The sequence below is a fragment of the Humulus lupulus genome, chromosome 7 (genome assembly GCF_963169125.1).
Source record: "Humulus lupulus chromosome 7, drHumLupu1.1, whole genome shotgun sequence".
In the NCBI taxonomy this organism is placed as follows: Eukaryota; Viridiplantae; Streptophyta; class Magnoliopsida; order Rosales; family Cannabaceae; genus Humulus; species Humulus lupulus.
Genome location: NC_084799.1, coordinates 57,401,302 through 57,421,650, shown reverse-complemented (window position 1 = coordinate 57,421,650; position 20,349 = coordinate 57,401,302). Strand labels below are relative to the sequence as shown.

The 20,349-nt window shown below is 33.8% G+C and overlaps 1 protein-coding gene across 1 annotated transcript; it reads left to right on the top strand.

Annotated features, from left to right (window-relative positions):
- The first annotated feature begins 8,030 nt into the window (after window positions 1-8,030).
- Window positions 8,031-12,192, top strand: LOC133792752 (uncharacterized). The gene is made up of 10 exons (XM_062230681.1): window positions 8,031-8,489; window positions 9,426-9,511; window positions 9,626-9,692; window positions 10,380-10,522; window positions 10,875-10,923; window positions 11,028-11,165; window positions 11,258-11,338; window positions 11,430-11,606; window positions 11,680-11,766; window positions 11,906-12,192. The coding sequence occupies exons 1-10, from the start codon at window positions 8,169-8,171 to the stop codon at window positions 11,966-11,968; spliced, it is 1,212 nt and encodes a 403-aa protein (XP_062086665.1). The 5' UTR covers window positions 8,031-8,168; the 3' UTR covers window positions 11,969-12,192.
- The last annotated feature ends 8,157 nt before the right edge of the window (window positions 12,193-20,349 follow it).

Here is a 20,349-nt window from a genome sequence, read left to right as displayed (position 1 = left end):
ACTCAATGTCTGGCATGGCGTGTGCCACATTATGTTATCCTTGATTTTCTCATTTTTTTGGTTTGATTAATTTTAAGACAACATATTTATTCCCAAAAATAAATATCAGTTAATTCAAAATTAACATTATCTAAAAAAAAAACTATTTGTTTTAAATAATTATCTTCTAATAAGATAATAATTAAACTCTCTCAAATATTAATCCAAACATGATTAATATTTATTTTAACTAATATATAGCTTTTCAAATAAAAACTAATTAGTCATTAACTAATTCATAATTAATCAATTGCCCATAATTATCACATAATTATTTCATTGTCCTGGAAAATTAATTCTTTTGCAATTTAGTCATTTTCTCTATTAATCTTCCTTATGACATTTTTACCATTGACAGTGTAGGATAGAGGCGACCGATAACTCTAGGAATTAGAGTTATTTTTATGCTTTTAAACTTATATTTTTATCAAGAAAAGAGTGGTTTATGGTGTTTTGTAGTGTATTTATTTTCGTCTTGTCAAATATTAATTATAATAAAATAATATTAAATATTAATTTAATGTTTGAAAAATATATCCTGAATTGTGGAATTTTGTCTTGGCAGGTGGTTGGTAGAGTGTTGGATATTTTGGGAAGAAATTGAAGCTTGAATTGAACTTATGATAATGGAATGTTGCAGCATGAAAGCAGCATTACGTTCTGCCAACCAGCTGTTTCAAAGGCCCACGTGGGAAACTACAAACATTTTGTCTTATCCAGCTCAGTATTTATGAATTAATTTTGATGTGATCTGTATGCTATTAATGGCTATTGGGTGTTGGCTTTCCTTTGGTCCATTGGCTTGCAAAGAGAAGCAAACAAAGTGAGAAGTTGGCCTACATGGGTGTCTTACAAGGAAGAGAAATGACCTAGCTGAGTATGTATTGTTTTCCCCCAATTTTTGGAAAGAGACGCACAACAGCTATTAAGGAGAAAGATAGAAGAGAATGAAGAAGAAGAAAATGAAGGAGATTCAAAGAGGAGGACAAGAGAAGAGAACCACTTGGAGACACCTATTGAGGCTTGATTTTCTCATCCCTCTCTTAGTATTTAATTTCTTCTCTTGTATTTTTCTTGACAATATTTGCATTTATTATTATTATTTTTTATATTTTAATTATGAGGTAAACTTTTCATAGCTAGAATTGTTAATGAACTCTAATGTATGATTTTAGAACTTTGTTAATGGTGTTAATGTGAAATTGGGTTTTGTTCATTAAAGTAGTTTTAATGTTATTTACTTCCTTTTGTTTGACCATCAATTGTGAGTAAATTAGTTAATTAATAATTTTGAAAATGTTTTAATTAATGGACATACAACTTTAATGGTGCAAGATTAAGTTCTTTAAATTTAATTTTTGTTAGTACAGACATATATTAATACCTTGTATAATCTTTTGGAATTGGTGCTTGGGACTGAATTCTTGTAATTAGATTGGCATAGACAAATGTTAGTTTAATTAGAGAATCGATACCATAGTGACTTCGATGGAAGCCTATAAACTAAATTGGAATTCTAGATTAATTATTCCCAGTTCGCCACAACATTACTACAGCATTAGCATCATGATATTTACATTTTAGGATGAATTAATTATTCTAGCTCATCATCATTGTCTTGTTCTCTCATTCATTTGTTTATTTTATCTACTTTCTTGTTTAGTCTTTTAGATTTAATCAAATCATTATCATTTGCTTTATTCCAATTTGTCAAGTATTGATTTTATATAATTTATTACTAACACAATCCATGTGGAGATGATACTCACTTATTACTTTATTATTTGTTTGTCGACTATGTACACTTGCACATTTATATTTCTAATTAATTTCGCAACAGCGACCCGGGGACTATGGACCTATAATACGAAGCTCTAATAAACCAGATTATTAATTAAACTTTTTAATTTAAAAATTTTATTTACTAATTCCATGATTACTCCACTATAAATATGAAATTTCACTATAAGTATTTATATAATTATATTTACAAAGTTTCTTTTATAATCCCCGTTTGTGATAGATTTTAAAAAAGCTAAAAGCTACTCTAAAAAAGCTGTGCAATAATGGTGTTTGGTAAATAGTTAGAAAACAACTTATTAAATAATTTATGTAGAAGCTACAACTAGAAGTTATAGCTAGCAAACCAAACTTTTAGCTTTTTCTAAAACTAGCTTTTTGAAAGAAAAAAAATTGCAATAAACTTATTTATTATATATTACTCAAAATAAAAATATTTAAAAAATTAATATTATAATAAAATAAACAATATTTATTTTGTTCAAAAAAATATTTTTATAATTTATATTTATTAGATATTATTTTATTTTAGTAAGTTTAAATTAATTAAAGACATAAAAAGTGAGAGTTTTGAGATAACTTAAGTTTTACATATTTGTGATTATATCATAAACAAAATATAATACTATTGTTATTATAATACGAATCTTAGCTACATCAACTAGTTATAATATATATACACAACAATATATATTATATAATATAATATTTTTGTTTATGATCACTTTATTATTAGTCTTTTATCAAAAACATATTTAATTTAAACATGTGAATTTATTTTGATAAAATAAAATAAATATGACATCCTGATAGCACTTTAAAATCTTTAATTTACCAAACACTCAACAACTTTTTCCTACAGCATAGCTACAGTTGATTTTCCCCACAACATAGCTGCAGTTGTTTTTCCCCACAACACAGTGTTTTTCCTCAAAGCACAGTTGTACCAAACTGTATGATATGAATTAAATCTTTATGGCAAATAGTAAGTTTATAAAGATAATTAATTCACATCAGTGTTGTCATATATAATCACTATTATATACAACATATTTACCAAGATGTCTATCCACATCAATAATTCGAATCTAAATTACTCGCATCTCATATGCTTAGTAAACCATGCTAGCAACCATTCATTAAAGATTCTATACCTTAATATGTTGGTGACTATTTATTCATTATATATGATTGTAATTCTCTCGTACTAATATAAGATCATATTCTCATAAATCGATATGGAATTTTCTTATATTTATACAAATTATTCAAACAATAATTATAATATTCAAATATAAAAAATGTACTTTTATTTAAATCAATAAAATGTATTTTCACATGCTTAGAGCATAAACCCTAACAAAACCACCTAGTCCAAAAAAGAGTGGTACCGTGAATTTGAGAGCACAACCTTCTCTTACTGAGCAAAACCCATTTATTCAACTTGAAAAATATCTGAACCAAATCAGGGAACCTCCAAACTCACTTGTGGGGTCCACATGTTGCAATTGAATAAAAAATAAAGGGTCACTTTCATCCACCCCTTCTTTAAAGATCAACAATCTAGTGAAAGGAAGCCCGCCCCACAACCCAAAAAACAACCAATGACAACACCCTATTAGGATGTCCACCCTTGTGACCCTTTTAAGGGGGTCTACCCAAGAATCCGCCTATAATATAAAATAAAGACATGACTAGTGTAACGCCCTAATTTCTTATAAATTATCGAGAACACAACGTTGGATCATAATCACAAATATTGCTCTTTTATTGAATAAAAACTTGAAAATAAATACATGGATCTATGGTTTTACAAAAAAATAAAATAACTGTCTTTAACATAAAAATGAGCAACATTTAAATAAAAATTTAAAATAAACATTCTTTAATAAAAAAAAAATAGGCCCGCTTGATCTTCCTCGACTATATGGTCCCCACGAATACATCACGAAGCTCTTAGGTCCCACTCACCACCGTCCTTTCTATCCTTAATTTCTTGAAATAACAACACTATAAGGAGTGAGCTTCTAAGCCCAATAAGGAAAATACAAACAAGAGTTAGTCATATAATCATATAATCAAACATATCCTAAATTTCACCAAGTCATGCCAAAACTTATTTATACTAATCACACAACCTAGGTCATATCATAACCTAAATCATATCATAAATCATAGGTCATAAGTCACAATCATAACTATAGGTCATAGGTCATAATCATAATCGTAACTATGGGTCATAAGTCATAATAACAAGCAAATATAATAAAAAGACAAGTGTTTATACAGGGTGACAATTAAGCCCCGGACATCACTTAGGTCTGTCACAAAGTTTTGGCAACCAAGCCTACCGGACATAGTCTGTCATACATCATTGGATACCTTAGGTCCAGACACACTTACCCCTTTATTGTACCTGAATGTTAGGTCATACAAACATAAACTAGATCATAAACTACAAAAAATAGGTCATAATACTAAACTGCCTAATTTTCCTTACCAAAATCGAGAATATTGGAGACAAGAGCGGAATTGAAACTCCTAAAACCAAACATAAAGAACCCAGTTTCCTAAAGAAAAATAAGATGAAGAGAAGATCTAAACCATCACGATAGTAACTTACCGAAGACCTTAAGCTTCAAAGAAATTGAACACCTAACCAAAAGTCATTATAACGAGTTAGGATTTGAAGAAAATGAAAGAATAATAGAAACTATAGTGAACTAAACCTGAAGATAAAGAATACCTTGGATAGCTTAAACACCGAAATCACACAAAAACTTACTTCCCAAGTGTTTAGAAAAGCTTAGATTGAAAAGATTTTAAACCCAAAACCCTAGTGTTTCTCTCTAGAATAATCTTAGCAGCTAGGAGGATCTAAACTATGCTTGAATGATGAATAAAATGGCTGAGTACTAGTTCCTATTTATAGAATTCAAGGAGTGAAACTAACTCCCATTTCAATGAATAAATAAATGATTAAAAATTGAATAAATTTGAATTATTTGCTCAACAGATACCCAAAACTCAATAAAAAACATTCAGGAACGAGTCAAAGTTGTTGAGGGTTGTTTCTAGTTCAGAATTCTACAAAAATTCAAAAATGGGTTGTGGAGCCGATATATCGCCTCCTATAGGCGATATATCGCCTACACCATATTCCCGAGGGTCCGTGGTTTCGTTCGTGCAAAGTCGACGTGTTTTCCATATCAATCATAGGTGACATATCAGCCCCTATGGCTGCGATATATCGACATACGATGATATTTTAAACACATTTTTGCACACTTTCAGCACACTTGAATTTGTTTAAACCATTTTGACTGAGTAAAACGTGATCCTAACAGATGAGGGATTGTTCTAGACCTTCTAGATCTATCCTTCAATAAATTTATTCATCTAAAATCTTTAATTCCTTAATAAACATACATGTGACAAGTGTCACATTCGTAATTATTCTATCTAAACCTTATGTTATAATAAATAATATTTCTAGGACCAGCTATATTAATCAAACCTTATTTTAAAATTAATATTTCTAAACCATAAGCTAAACTTATAAAATACATAACTATTTCTACGAGTTTCTAACTAAATCCCGGCTTGAACCAATACTACTATCTAGCTTAGTAAAATTCTGGGACGCTACAACTAGTGTTGGGCATACTCCACTAGTAGGGTCAAATCTAAACTCTTTATCATAAAGCAAAAGGTTTCACATGGGTTAGTTATACCCTACTTAGTGAGGACCTTACTGTATTCAATAATATTCTCATACGGGATTATACATTTTTGGACCCTATATTTTGTCTCATTACCTGTTTGGAGCATGTGTTTTGAAAAATTATTTTTTGGACTTTGTGTTTTGTATAGTAGTTTAAATAGATCATTAAAATCAATTTTGATAAACGTTTTTTGAACTAAAATCACAAATAATTCACCAAACTAACAACTCAGAACAAAAACACAACTATTTTTCCTAACAACTGTGTTGTTATATTCAATTTTTTGTTTATCAAAATTGGGATTAGAGATTTATTTGAACCATTTTATAAAATACAGGGTCCAAAAAGTAATTTTTTAAAATATAGGGTCCAAACAGGCAATCAAACAAAACACAAGGTTAAAAATGGTATAAACATTTCTCATTTTTTTCTTATTATATTAATGTAATTTTATTTTAAAAATTTGAGTAATTGAAATATATACAACAAAGTTGTCTTATATCTACCTGTTTGTCATAGTAGCCTAAAACTTTTCTAGCAAGCTCTTTTAAAAATTAAACAAGAAAAATTATTTGAGTGTTATTGAAATTTTAAGGTAGTTTTCTGATGGTTTCTTTAGTTTTCAGTTCGAAAAGTATTTTCGACGCAATTTTTTTATGGTTGTGTATATTATAGTTATTTAGAGCATCTTGCAAATTTTCAGGAAATTTCGAATAGTTTACCGTATCTAAAACAAGGTTCAAATAGTTTATTGCATACGTAACTATTTTTTTATGCACGAGGAAAATAATTTATTTGAACATTGTTTTCAACAGAATTTACTGAAAATTTGCACGATGTTCTAAATAACTACAATATATACAATCATAAAAAATTGCGTTAAAAATACTTTTCAAACTGAAAACTGGAAGGAGTACACCGATACGTCACTTTTTGGAGGTGCACCAGAGAACCCTGAAGTTTTATATTTGGTAATTCATTCATATTCCAATAATAGATTTTCTATTATATATTTATTATAATTAATTAAAATAAATAAAAATATTTTTTTTAAAATCATTATTTAAAAGTTCTCGTTAATTTTTTTTTTACTTCTATTCTTTTGTCGTTTAAAATAAAAATTATGTCAAACTAGAATGCTTTATAACTATAACTTACCAAATAAGAAAGGAAACAAAATTTGTCGTGAACATGGACCCTTTATACTGTGGCACCGAAGTCAGTTATTACAGGGTGACAGATAAATAGAAAACAGGGAGAATGTTCTTATTGACATTGGTGATATTTTATGCGACTTCGATGGAATTTCATTAGGCAGTCTTGCCAAGTCATGGTTTGCTATTTTATCTCTAAAAGAAGCGAAAATTGTAGTTAACTATTCTTTGCCATCATGAGGTTGTTTCTCGAGCAGATTATATTCTTAGGACGATTAAATCTTGCTATTTGTCTTTTTACTATGTGTTGTGTAATGGTAATACCACAACACATGCACTGCATATAGAAAACAATGTTACTTTTTTTTTTTTGGCTGAATGAAAACAAGGTTAATTAGAAAAATTTCACCATGTATTATGACATATAAATTTCATGATTCTAATTAATGAACTCGTTTTGCAAAGTTTCTGCTTACAACTAAAAATATAAAATAAACAAAATATTTAATTTATTTTTTCAGTTTGAATAATTACTATATGGAGATATTTTTTAATAATTTTTAAAAAAATATTTGGATATTAATAACAATAGTATTTCAAAAAAGTCTTTTAAAAAATGGTAGGAATCAAAATCTCTCCTTAAAGACCTTCTAAATTAAAAAAAAATTAAAAAAATAGAACTACCTACTTTTTCCCTATACTCAAAAGTACTTTTTTTAATCATATAAGATAAAAGCACCTTAAAAACTATCAATAAGCATTTTGTCAAAAATAAAAATAAAATAATAATGACTAAATCTTTGTCAAAATGATAATAATATACAATAGGGACTATTTGTAAGAAAAAATAATAATAAATAATTGGGATTAAATCACAATGACGTGGAAAATGGGCAAATGTGAACTTAAGCCATAAAAATTAAGAAAAATACAATAAATATGCATTATATTTGCACCCTAAAATTTAACTAAGACACCTCATTTTTATCAAAAATTAATATAATATTTTTTTTTTATTAACTCATACTCAAATTTTTCTAATTTTTGTGCTTTTTCGTATTCCATAAAATATATATAAATAATATATTTTAAATATTTAAATAAAATAAAATTTTAAAACAAAAAGATAAAAAGACTTGTTAGTAAGAGTTTTTTTTTTTTTAAATTATGAAATAAGATAAAATAAAATGATTGAAACTAACAAAAAAAAAGAATTTAAAGAATTGTCAAAAGAAATATTGAGAAATTACTGGAGTAGATATGTTAAAAATATGCAAATATAATGCCCCTCGGACAAAACGACAACTCAAGAGAGGCAAAGGCAGTTGGCCGGTTTTGCTTAATTGTCATGCCCATCTCCAACGTCTACCTTCGGAAACTCCGCTAACCTAAACACCCCCGGCGCATTATAAATCTCCACCGCTTCACTCTCATTCATATATATATATATATGCAAGCTCGTCTCTTTCACCATCACCAATATCACCACCACCCGCTTATCCTGCGCACTCTCTCGCCCACCACCATTAACAACACCATGAGCTCCTCTCTCACTCTTCCCTCAGTTTCTCTCTCTCTCTCTGGTTCGTCTAGGAGGAGCTGCAGTTGCTCCTCATTTTCGAGTTTCAGAAATGGAATTCGAAGCTTCGGCCCCAGGAATCTTAATCGATCTAGGGTCTTCATGAGCGTTTCGGTTGGATCGCAGACTGTGGTTCACGATGGCTTGTTTTCTGATTATAAACCCACACTCGCTTTCCTCTTCCCAGGCCAAGTGAGTAGTAGACGTACCACATTCATTTTTGCTTGCTCAATTTCATTTGTTTGTTGCTTGAATCTAACTGGTGTAATTGACTAAGAATTTTGTTTGATTACTATTATTATCATTTCTTTTTTATTTGAAAATCTTGAATGTTATGCAAAAAATTTAATTGTTGGCCTATTTTAACTAAACTTTATTGACAAGGAGAATAGACAGTTTGGTTTCTATGAGATTCCGAAACTGTAAATTCAGATTGATATCAACTGGGTCGAAGTTTAAGCTCCAAAATTTATGGAAAAACTGTCTCGAGGTATTTTATGGCTTCACAATGTTTTAATCCGCAATAGGAATGATTTTGGAAAGTAACGAGAGGAAATCTACTGATGTGTTATCCCTTTTCGTATTGATAGTTGTATCAGATATTCACGAAAACTTGTTCTATGTTTTTTATTCGCTTAAGCAAACACATGAATGACTGGGAAAAGTAAACACTTTCCAATTTACATTCTCATTACGTAAGTAAACATGGCTATAAGTGTAAGTACGCATAAAAGAAATTTATATTTTGGGGGAAGATGTAGTTAGCGGAAAGGCTTTTTTTGGTTTGTTTGTTTGTGGATTCATCTGAATCATGTGTATGGACAATGATAAAGCTTTAAAGGACTTGTGTATTATGTAAATGAAAGAGTTTGGATGTCATGGTGTTACTGACCCACTCTGGTAATTGAAATCATGGGGTGAAGTATTGTATGGTTTGATTAATTAAGGTTATCAACATTTATTTTCTCCTCTACACTAATCAGGGGTTGATTTTTGACCTAGAGTGGAATTACTTGAAGAGATAATTCTTGAATCCTCCTTTTGGTATGCCTTGGATTGATTTCCTTGTATGTTTCAGTATTAGTTGAATTGAGCTATATTTTGTACCCTGTCCTTTTCTTATTTCAGGGTGCTCAAGCAGTAGGAATGGGAAAGGAGGCACAAAATCTACCTGCAGCTTTAGAGTTATACAAGACTGCAAATGATATTTTAGGGTAGTTTTCTTATAATTTTATTCGCTATCTTGCTGCATTAATTTAGTTTTGAGATAATAAACGCCTTATCAGTGAAACATTCGGTTCTGAGTGGTATGTCTCCTTTACATGCAGTTTTGATCTTCTAGATATTTGCATCAATGGACCAAAAGAGAAGCTAAACTCAACTGTTATAAGCCAGGTAATGAATCATTGGAACTACTCATTTGTTCCCACTTCAAGATCTAGGATGGTTAAGTGAGTGTACGAGGAGAAATGGACATTTGTGTATTTTGACAGCATTATTAGAGATTAGCAGTGGTGGATTGTTTAGGTACATGGTAGTAGGTATGGAATATCCTGCATTGCATGTGTGTTGTATAATAACAAATTGGTTTCACAGGATGAACAACTCCTGTAGAAACTGCAGTAGGAGTATCATTTCCCTTTCATTTGTATCTCTGTTGTTATACGTGACACGTCCATGGGCTACATTGTGTGATGGCGCATGCATTGCAAACATGTGAGATAGAACAATTGGCTTTTTTTGTTAACAGACTTATGCTGCCAGGAGTGACATGGCTGTGATTTTGAAAAATAATTTTGCCAAAGTTTAGATATATATATATATATATATAAAATATTTTTTTTCTTTGAAAGACACAATGATTATTTCTTTTCTTTTCTTTTCTTTTTCTCTTTTAATGGGCCGTGCGTTAATTTTTCCGTATGGCTTTCCCAGTGGAACCTGTTGATATCTCTTTACCTGAAGAGTTTTCTTTTAGGGTGGGAAATGGCATGATATGAACTAAATTATATAAATTGTAATTTTTCAGATGTATTTATCTCTGATTGGCATTGGTTTGCGTTTTATTCTGCATCTTTGCAGCCTGCTATCTATGTCACAAGCCTAGCCGCTGTAGAGCTGCTACGTGCGCGTGAGGGAGGTCAGCAAATCATTGATTCTGTTGATGTTGCATGTGGTCTTAGCTTGGGAGAATATACTGCTCTAGCTTTTTCAGAGGCCTTTAGGTGAGTTGATCAGCGAATAAACACGACTTTTACAGTTGCATCTATATTCAATATTTGGTATCAAAGCTAGAAAGCTTCTGAATTTTGTTATCAAGGCAGACTAAATAGAATGCTGTACGGGCTTCTGTATTAAGTAAAGAAAAGGCACAACCATACCTTAGTTTGATTATCTAGGGACCTCACCAGTGTTGATGGAAGTGATAACAGAGCGTAATTCATCTAAATATTGCTGTTCCAATGTTTTTTGAGTTCTTTATTTAGGACATTAATTCACTGGTGATGCATATATCTGAACTACTTGGTGGTTCTTATATCCTTTCTTTTCTTTTCTCGATTTGATTCTATATGCAAGTTTTGAGGATGGGCTCAAGCTGGTCAAACTACGAGGAGAAGCCATGCAGGTAATTTATAGTTTGACTATAGTAGTCTGAATTTCTTGTACCCTTGCATGCTTGAGTTTTTAATTTATTCTTGACACTGAAAATTCTTTCCAACTTTCTCAAAGGAAGCTGCAGATGCTGCAAAAAGTGCTATGGCCAGTATCATAGGGCTGGACTCAGAAAAGGTTCAACAATTGTGCGATGCAGCTAATCAAGAAGTCGATGATGAAGATAGAGTTCATATTGCAAATTACCTATGTCCCGTAAGGACTTTCTATCCACCATAATAAAGCCAAACTGAATAATAGGTTGTTAATTGATCACTTAAGTATTCAGCAACTACTACTCATGTCAGGGAAATTATGCTGTGTCTGGAGGTTTAAAAGGAGTGGAAGCAGTAGAAGCCAAGGCAAAGTCATTTAAAGCTCGCATGACGGTATGGTTATTTCCACTGCAGTTTGCATTTTCTCTGTTCTTCAATTTAAATGGCAAAAGTCATCTCCTTTTCTCATCCCTTCTCTGCTCAGGTGCGCCTAGCTGTTGCTGGCGCTTTCCACACTAGTTTCATGGAACCAGCTGTATCGAGATTAGAAGCTGCATTAGCAGCAACTGAGATCAGAACTCCAAAAATACCAGTCATCTCTAATGTCGATGCACAGCCACATGCAGATCCTGAGACAATTAAGAAGATATTGGCTCGTCAGGTAAGGTACTCAGCACTTCATTTCCCCCAAATCATTGGCAGGAATATTGATCTCCCCCTATGCAATATCACAGGTGACTTCTCCTGTTCAATGGGAAATAACTGTCAAGACACTCATGGACAAGGGACTGGAGAAGAGTTATGAATTAGGACCGGGAAAGGTAAAAGGGCTTGGTCTGAAACACCTTTAGATACCAATACTTCTTCTTGAATGCAAATTACAAGTTGAGATAGTACAATGGTGCAAGATATTCAGCTTCATTATCATCTTAATGAGTTCATTTTATTATCGTTTATCAGGTTATTGCGGGCATCATCAAGAGAATTAACAAAGGTGCAGACATTGAGAATGTAGCTGCCTGAGAAGGCGATCATACGGAAATTCTTGTGCGGTCACCACCATGAGATTACAATATAGTATTTGAATGTCTTGATTAGTTTTTCTTGTTCGGCCAACCAAGGAAAGGAAGGCATTTGGAGTGAATTCTTTTTTTTTTTTTTGGATAGTGAGACTAGTATTATTATATTGTAGTCTTTTTTGTAGAATAAAGTAGTTTAATATATAATGCAAAAGAACCTTTAAATTCCATCTATGCATAATGTCATATTTATGTGTGAATTTTATGTTCTAATGCCCCCTAAAATATGTTTATGCAAAATGACATTTAATTTGAGGGATCATAGAACAATTGTTAAAGTTACTTATTTGAGTAAATAATACTAGTAATCATCTAAGTCAATTTTGCCTTCCAATTTCCAAATAACAAAACACACAATTGAGAACCTGAATCCAACTACAATGGAAATGGTCTAAGCTTGCGGTGGCTGCTTGAGTCTGTGAAGTTGGTCAATCAAAAGGTTCTCAGAGAGGTGTGTTTCTCCGAGTCTCGTCCTCTTTGAAAGCTCTCATCACTGTCGAGTCAGCCGCTTCTCCTATGCTCGCCTCTTCATCTTCGCCTTTGCTAATGCTCTTGCTAAGCTCTATGTCGTCGTTATTCAGATGGTGGGAGGACACTCCATTCTCAAATTGCCTCTCATAATAATCGTCATTAAAGTGAAATCCGGTGGTATCGTCTTCGTGTCCGTTCTCTAATTCCCTGGTTCGACAGCGATCTTCTTCATCGTCGTCGTCTTCAGCAATGGCGGAAATCGGTTCGTAGTATTCGAGAGTGTCATCCTTATCGAGACTCGTGTCGGAATCGCTACCGCTAATTTGGCCTGCAACAACCACACACATAAGGGGAGATTTTTCGGAGAAGAGAAATAATATACGATTGAGATTTAGAATCTGAATGCTATAAAATGCAATTATTTTGCTCTTAGATTGTAGAAAAGAGTAATGATGAAGTTTAAGAAGAAGAAAAGGAAAAACCTTCTACGAGATCAGCTGGAGAAATGGGCACAGTGTTCATGGTTGGAGATCACAGAAGGAAATTGAGAACAATTAAAGAAGTAGGCATGTAAATGGGGCGGGTCCCCGATTAGTTTCTTGGAGTGGGTCGGGTCGCCCCACCCGACTTAATCGGAGTGGGAATGCCCCACCATGTTTGCCCCGTTTAACTTTTTTTTTAGAATTATTGAATTATAATATTAGAATTCTCCCTTAGCTTAAATTATTGTTTTTTTTTATTGCAATCCTTATTTTTTACACTTAGTATCAACTACACCCTCAAATATTTTATTTTGTTTTTTATTTTTAAATTTACAAAAATAAATAAAACAATAAGGATTTATTATATAAAATATATTTTTCAATATTTACAATTCTTTCATAGAGTAGTTGTTGAATAAAAAATTATATAATCTTACATCTAAAGTCTATTTAGAATTAAGAATATTCTAAATCACGTAATGAGATTTTCTCAAGAGTTTAAAGTATAATAAAACTATCATATACGTAAAATGATTTTTTCTTCTTCATTGACCTGCTACCTTAATCATCAAGTTCAACTATGTATGACTCTTACAAAAAATATATATGTATTAATAATGGAAGTTAATAATTTATTTGATGAATTATAAAAACTTAACTAATTACCATAGTTGTATCTACATCATTATCCTCATCATTCTTGATGACAAATGGAGTCGCTTCTATAAAGAAAATAAAAAAAATATTAATATCAAAATAATACAACAAAATATGAATATATATATAAAGATAAGTATATTTACCTTTTTTTGTCATTTACTAACCAATTTTGAGTGCATATCAATGCTTCCAATGTAGAAGGATGAAGTCTCGCTCGGTGTGAACCCACATGTCTACCAGTATTGAATGTAGATTCCGAAGCAACAGTGCTAATAGGCACAACAAATATATCTTTGGCAATCATATTCAACACAGGATATTTGAGTCTTGTTACTTTCCAATAATTGCATATATCAAAGAACTCATCAGTCCTAGGTATCAATTTCTCTTCCAAATAGAGTTCTAACTATGACTTCACATTCTCTACACCATATGCAACTCTAACATATGTGTCAAAGTTCGATAGACCATCCATTTTATGACTTCTTTCTCTGAGATTAGGAAATTTAGAAGCTCATAACAAATATTGCAGACCTTCTCAATTTCAATATCATATTGATCATTTCCATAAATGGTAGGAAAATAATATTCGATCAACATAAACTTATATCTTGGAACAACGGCCACATTCATAAGCCCATGAATCTCTTCCCCACACTTTTGAAACTTAGACATCATTTGAGTTGCCATGTCCCTAATAAAGGGCTCATCTGATGTCATCCATGCTTTAATTCTCATCTTAATTTGACATATCTCTGGAAAAAAAAGATTAGTTGTAGGATACTTAGTTCCAGAAAACAACTCTGTCACCTCATGAAACATGTAATGTCCCAATTTCCCTAATATGGCTTAGTGCCTAGATTAAAGGGCCGAGAGGCAATAATTGAGTTAATTAGATGCTTACGTGTTATGAGCATGTTATTATGTGAATTTTATTATGATATGATTATGCTTGCATGTTTAAGTATATTAAACATGCATGTGGGCTCATTTCTTATTAGAAGGACATTTTCGTAATTTTGACCTGCTGAGGGTATAAGTGTAAATATGTATGATTTATAATTGCAACCACATTATTATGTTGATATATTTGAGTTACCCAACACGAGGCAATCCTAGGGAGCAAGTTAGCGGAAAAGTCACAACGAGGTAAATACCCGGCTCGGGGCGAGCTTAAGGGTATTTTGGTAATTAGGTAAATTACCGAGAATTATAGAGTAACATGAATTAATTGATGAATATTGGATTGATGGATTATTTGGGATTATGTGAGATAATTTGGGATTACCGAGAATCCTGGGGAAAATGACTAAAGTGTCCTTGGGTATGTTTTGAGGCTAAGTTAAGGGCTAGGGGTGTTTTGGTCATTCCCCTTGCCCATGGACTAGCTTGATCAGCTGAGAAGGGAACATTTAGAGGTTACATAGCTGCCACACTTTCTCTCTCACGTTACTCTCTAGTCCTCTTGATGCTTTTGGAGAATTTGTAATCTTTGGAGGGAGAAAAGCTTGGAATTGGAGGATTGAAGTTGGGTTTAGAGTAGGAGGCAGCTTGGGTTCGTGTTTAATCTGAGGTAAGCTGCCATTTCCTTGAGATTTCTTCTGAGTTTTTAGTAATAACGGTGTTCTTGAGTTCTTTGGGTTGGGATTGCTAGTGGCTAGCTTTTGGTTGTTTTGGGATGAGTTTAGTATTGGGTTTTGTTGCCTAGGCTTAGTATTAAGTATTTGAGGCTGGAAACCTGCTGGAAACATTGTGTTCGGTCGAATTTTGGGATTGAAAGTGCAGAAATCGCAGGGATGGAGAAGTGGGGAAGAACATCATGTTCTAGGCAGATTTTAGGTTTCTGGCGACCTAGCACGACCGCGCTAGTGTCCCAAAAAGAGGGAAATTGGAATCCAATTTGGGGGCTCGAGTTGTGGGGCGCGACCGCACCAGGGGTTGGCGCGACCGAGCCAATGGCCTAGAAGCCCCAAATTTTATTTGGGCGTGACCACGCCAAGGGCAAACGCGACTGTGCCAGGGGCCCTGAAATGCTGATTTTTTAGGGCTAGACCTGGGGGGCTCGGGAATCTGATTTGGGAGCCCGCTTGGGGGCTTAGAGGACATTTCTATGGCCCCATTAACTAGAAACAATGATATCGCACATGACCTGAGAATTTAAAAAAAAAAGAGTAATCGGGGCGGGTCTGCCCCAAACCGCCTAAATTAATATCGGGGTTCGGTGCGGGGTGGGTCGGGTCAAAGCCCCGCCCCAAATTCTGCCTCATTTTTACCAGGGCAAAGAATCTCCGGTTGTGACAGTTGAGCAAGCTACATATGCACACGTCGTCATCGAAGCTCTCCAACTCATGGCTAGTCCAGCTTCTCCTTTCCCTTACCTACACCACATAGCACCCGTGAGCCGAGGCTCAGCAAGAAAACATAGACATGCTCATAAGCAGTTAATAACAGATTTCAGAATCTTATCTGGCATGCCTAGCAGTAATAACTCTACTCATGCATTCATACAATCCAGCTAAGTGACTATAGAGTCACATTGGGGCCCGTAGCCCTATTTACTTATAACTAGCCATAGGGCTAGACGAGCGTACCTGGCGCTTTGTTTTCCAAGAGACCATTAGGTCGTTCAAGCGTATGCCATGCTCCTGGATAGGCCTAACCATACCGGCTTGCGCTCAGCGCGCTATTGTCGTCCTTGACTCATAAGTAAAGTTTTTCAATCAGATAATACAGACAAGCATAAATCATTTATCACAGATATGCTCAATACAATCAGACATGTTTAATAAAACATCTCAATAATTGTTATAAATATGCTCAATGACCGGACTCAAGCCCTAACCACATACTAGGTGCATTTTTCTTACCTTAGGTCCTTAATGAGACATGTATCACGACCCTGAGCACGGCCCTTTCCTCCTGAGCCAATCGGTGAACCCTACTCACATCCATAATAAAGAATAACCGTCAATAATGAGCGAATAAAGGCTTTCGGACCGAGTCCTAGCCTCTGGGACCTTGAATTCTACTAAACTGGGTAGTAGAATCCTTCCCGAGCCCTTAGGTTTGAGTCCCCACAACTCAAAACCTTATTTGGTCAATTTCCCCAATTAGAGTCGCAACCTGCCCCTGAAGGGTCGCAGCGCACCTCTAGATAGAAAGCCCTGAACCACAAAGGCACAGGGCTTGCACCGTGTCACAGGCCGCCAACTTGACTCCTTGAATTGACGGAACGTGCGACACTTGTTAGCAAACTCAGCTAGCAAGTTAGCCTAAAACTCACACCTGCGGCAAACAAACCCAACTGTTAGCCACGATACAAGTCTCGCACATGTAAGGGCAATGACAAAACATAAGCAAGCACAAAGCAAGCCATCCAAAGACAACATCCCACACAACAATTAGAGCATACAACATAGGCAAGTGGCACATGATGGCCCAACCAAGGTAACAAACAAGCAACACATAGACCATAAAGAAAGCATACACAACAGGACATGGATAAACATCATTTTATTCATATATGGCATTGATAGGGCAAGGGAGTACACAACTTAAGACCCTATCTACTGGTGGTCACGGTGCTTCCCTAAGTCACCAGGTCACCTCCCCCTAAGGAGTATTCTAAGGAAATAAAGTCTTCCAAGGAACATATATAGTTTTCTCCTGGGAGACATATACATAATTACAAAAGTGTCATCCCCTATCCCTGAGGTTACTTGGTGCAAGACTTGACTAATGATCAAGCACCAAGGCATGCTCATACATACAAAATGGCCCCCTGAAGGTGTGTCATGTCACAGCACGTCACACGTCGCGGCGCCAAGGCGGTTCAAAAGAACCCTAGCGCCTCTGATTTCATGTGGGCGCGACGCTCCAAGAACAACACTGTGGCGCAACCCCGCGAACCCGGAATCCAGCGTTTTCTACAATTTTCTTCAAACCAAAACCCTAAAATTAGTCCCCAAACTTCAACCAAACCCAAAATTGAGTTCTAAACTCATAATAACACATTATAGGCAACATATAAACCTCAAAAATCAAACCAAAATCTCACCCTAACTTAAAATTCAAACCTTGAGTTCAAAACTCAAGAACACTAAAACAAACCAGAAATTCATCAAAACCATAGTATAAATCCTTACCTCAACTGAGAAATCCAACCCTAAGCTGCACTTTAATCCAATTCCCAGCTCTAATCCTTCAATTCAAGATCTTCCTTCCCTAAAATTAAAAAAAACTGAACCACAAAGAGAGAGGGAAATAGGGGAAATGAGAGAGAGAAAGAGAGTTGTTTTGACATCTGTTTGTTATCTAATTTCTGAAGGCTTTTAATTGACTAAGTCAATTTTATGGGCATGAAATGACCAAAACACCCATTGCCCAAACCCTCTAGCTCTTTAATGCCCTCAAGGGCGAAATGATCCTTTGCCACCATTTCCCACTAATCCTCAATTAACACCATATTTCCCAATTAATTCCAATATCCCTAAGTAATCACCAAATAATTCCCAATACCCAATAAATCCCGGTAATGTACTAAATTACCAAAATACCCCTAGGCTCACCCCGAGCCGGGTATTTAACCTCATTGTGACCAAACTGCTAATTTTCTCACTAGGATAGTCTCATGCTGAATAACTAAAATATCCACATAATAATGTGGTCCAAATCACAAAACACATACATTTACAAATATACCATCAACGAGTCAAAATTATGAAAATACTCTTCTAATAAAAAACTGGCCCACGTGCATACTTAATACACCTAAACATGCTACAATAGTCATATCATAATACAACTCACATAATTCATATAATCATAAAATGCACATAATATTCATTTATGTCCTCCCAGCACACTAATCAAGGCACTAAACCTGATTAGCAAATTTGGGATGTTACAATTATCTAATACATTTTTTATGAATTTCCTGTCAATATAGTGAATTATTTGATTTGTGTGTAAGGCTTGTGAATAATTTGATACCAATTGCATGATTTATATGAGTTTAACCTAAAATCTGAAAAGTGAAGGATAAATATGCTTTAGTCAAATAATCATAGATTAGTATTGGACGATAGTACTCGTATGATTTGTGTAGTTTAGGGATTACATGTTTAATGTCTGCAATTTGTTTAATTTACCACAAAGATGTAGGAAGTTTGATTATTGTAGAGAGTTATATGTCCTAATAAGAATATAATTTGCATTTGTAATTTGCTATCACAATATAAATATAAAATTTGGAATTTGTATTAGAGAAGCATAGGTGGATAGTTGATGAAATTAATAACCCTATATTTTATCCATTGAATTAGAATTTTTATCGTTGAGTTCTTTTATGTTCTTGGTATTTATTTTAGGGTTTTTGGCGGCGAAAATACCCAATGTTTTCATGTTTTTCCACTTTTACACCCAATCTTTATTTTTTGTGGTGAATATACACAAACCCACATGAACAGTGTCTCTGTCACTACTCAACCCCTAACAGTGTTAAAAACGCTTACATGGCTAATTGCGTGTACAAACCCAGACACATATGCTTTTAAATATTAATTGCAAAAAAAAAAAAGTTTTCCAGTGGCTTAAAAACCATATGCTTCCTTTATACCCACATTTCATGTAGAAAAAGCAAACCCAAACACAAAAAATTTTCTGAAACTAATTTCTTGAGACTCTGTAGATTACGACTGGGAAGATCACAGAGGACGACGAGTAGGAGCAGGAGGAACTGGAAAGGATGTCTGTGCTTCGAACTGAGGATGAAGAACCCTCTGAATATGGTAAGCCACAAACGAACTAAGCTAAGCTTAATGCCAATGTTTTTCTAGGTTTTTCTTGGTATTGCAAATAGGGCCTTTTTCTTTTAGGAATAAAATGGTTCTATCTGTATATGGGTTTGGGGGAGGATTTTTATAGTTGCTAGGGAAAAAAAATGTTCTATTTTTTATTTGTTTTTAGGTAGTTAGACATTTATGTCTACCTCAGAGAAACATTTACTTTCGAATCTTTTTTTGGACCTGTATGCTGAGCAAGTGGGGTTCACTTGTCTGTTTGAATGTGTTGTGCATGTACTTTTGTGGGATAATCTTTGTCTTGTTTGGGTAATGTGCTTTGTCATATATCACATGAGTTTGTCCATTTTCCCACTAACTTTCTTTGTATTTTTTTTATTATCTGATATGCTAGATCTGTGTGGGGAGCATTTTATTGTGGCAATGCACCATGGAGGAAATTTCTTCACTCCATTTGGCAACAAAAGATATCATGGAGGCAAAGTTTCTTTTTTTGATTGGAATCACATTGATTACATCAATAGATATGAGTTGGACTGGATGGTGCAATGCTTAGGATATAAATTGCCTGTGGGTTTTTTGTGGAAGCCTAAGGAGAAGCATTTGAATTTTGCTAAAATGGTAATCGATGATAAACGAGTGTTTGAAATGGCTGAAGATATGATGAGGAGAAAGTATATACAGGTGGATATTTTTGTGGTCCAACCAGAAAGAACTTTGGAGTCGAAATGGAGTAAGGAGAAAGATGCAGTTCCTTACATCCCAGAACTTGCATTGAAGATGGTGTGCACTATAGAAGAGTTGTCTGATGATACCACTATCCCAGCAGATGTAGTGGTCAACCCATTATCAGATGATGAAGATCCTTGGTTTGATCACAATAAAATTATATATGAGGATGGTCCTGAAGT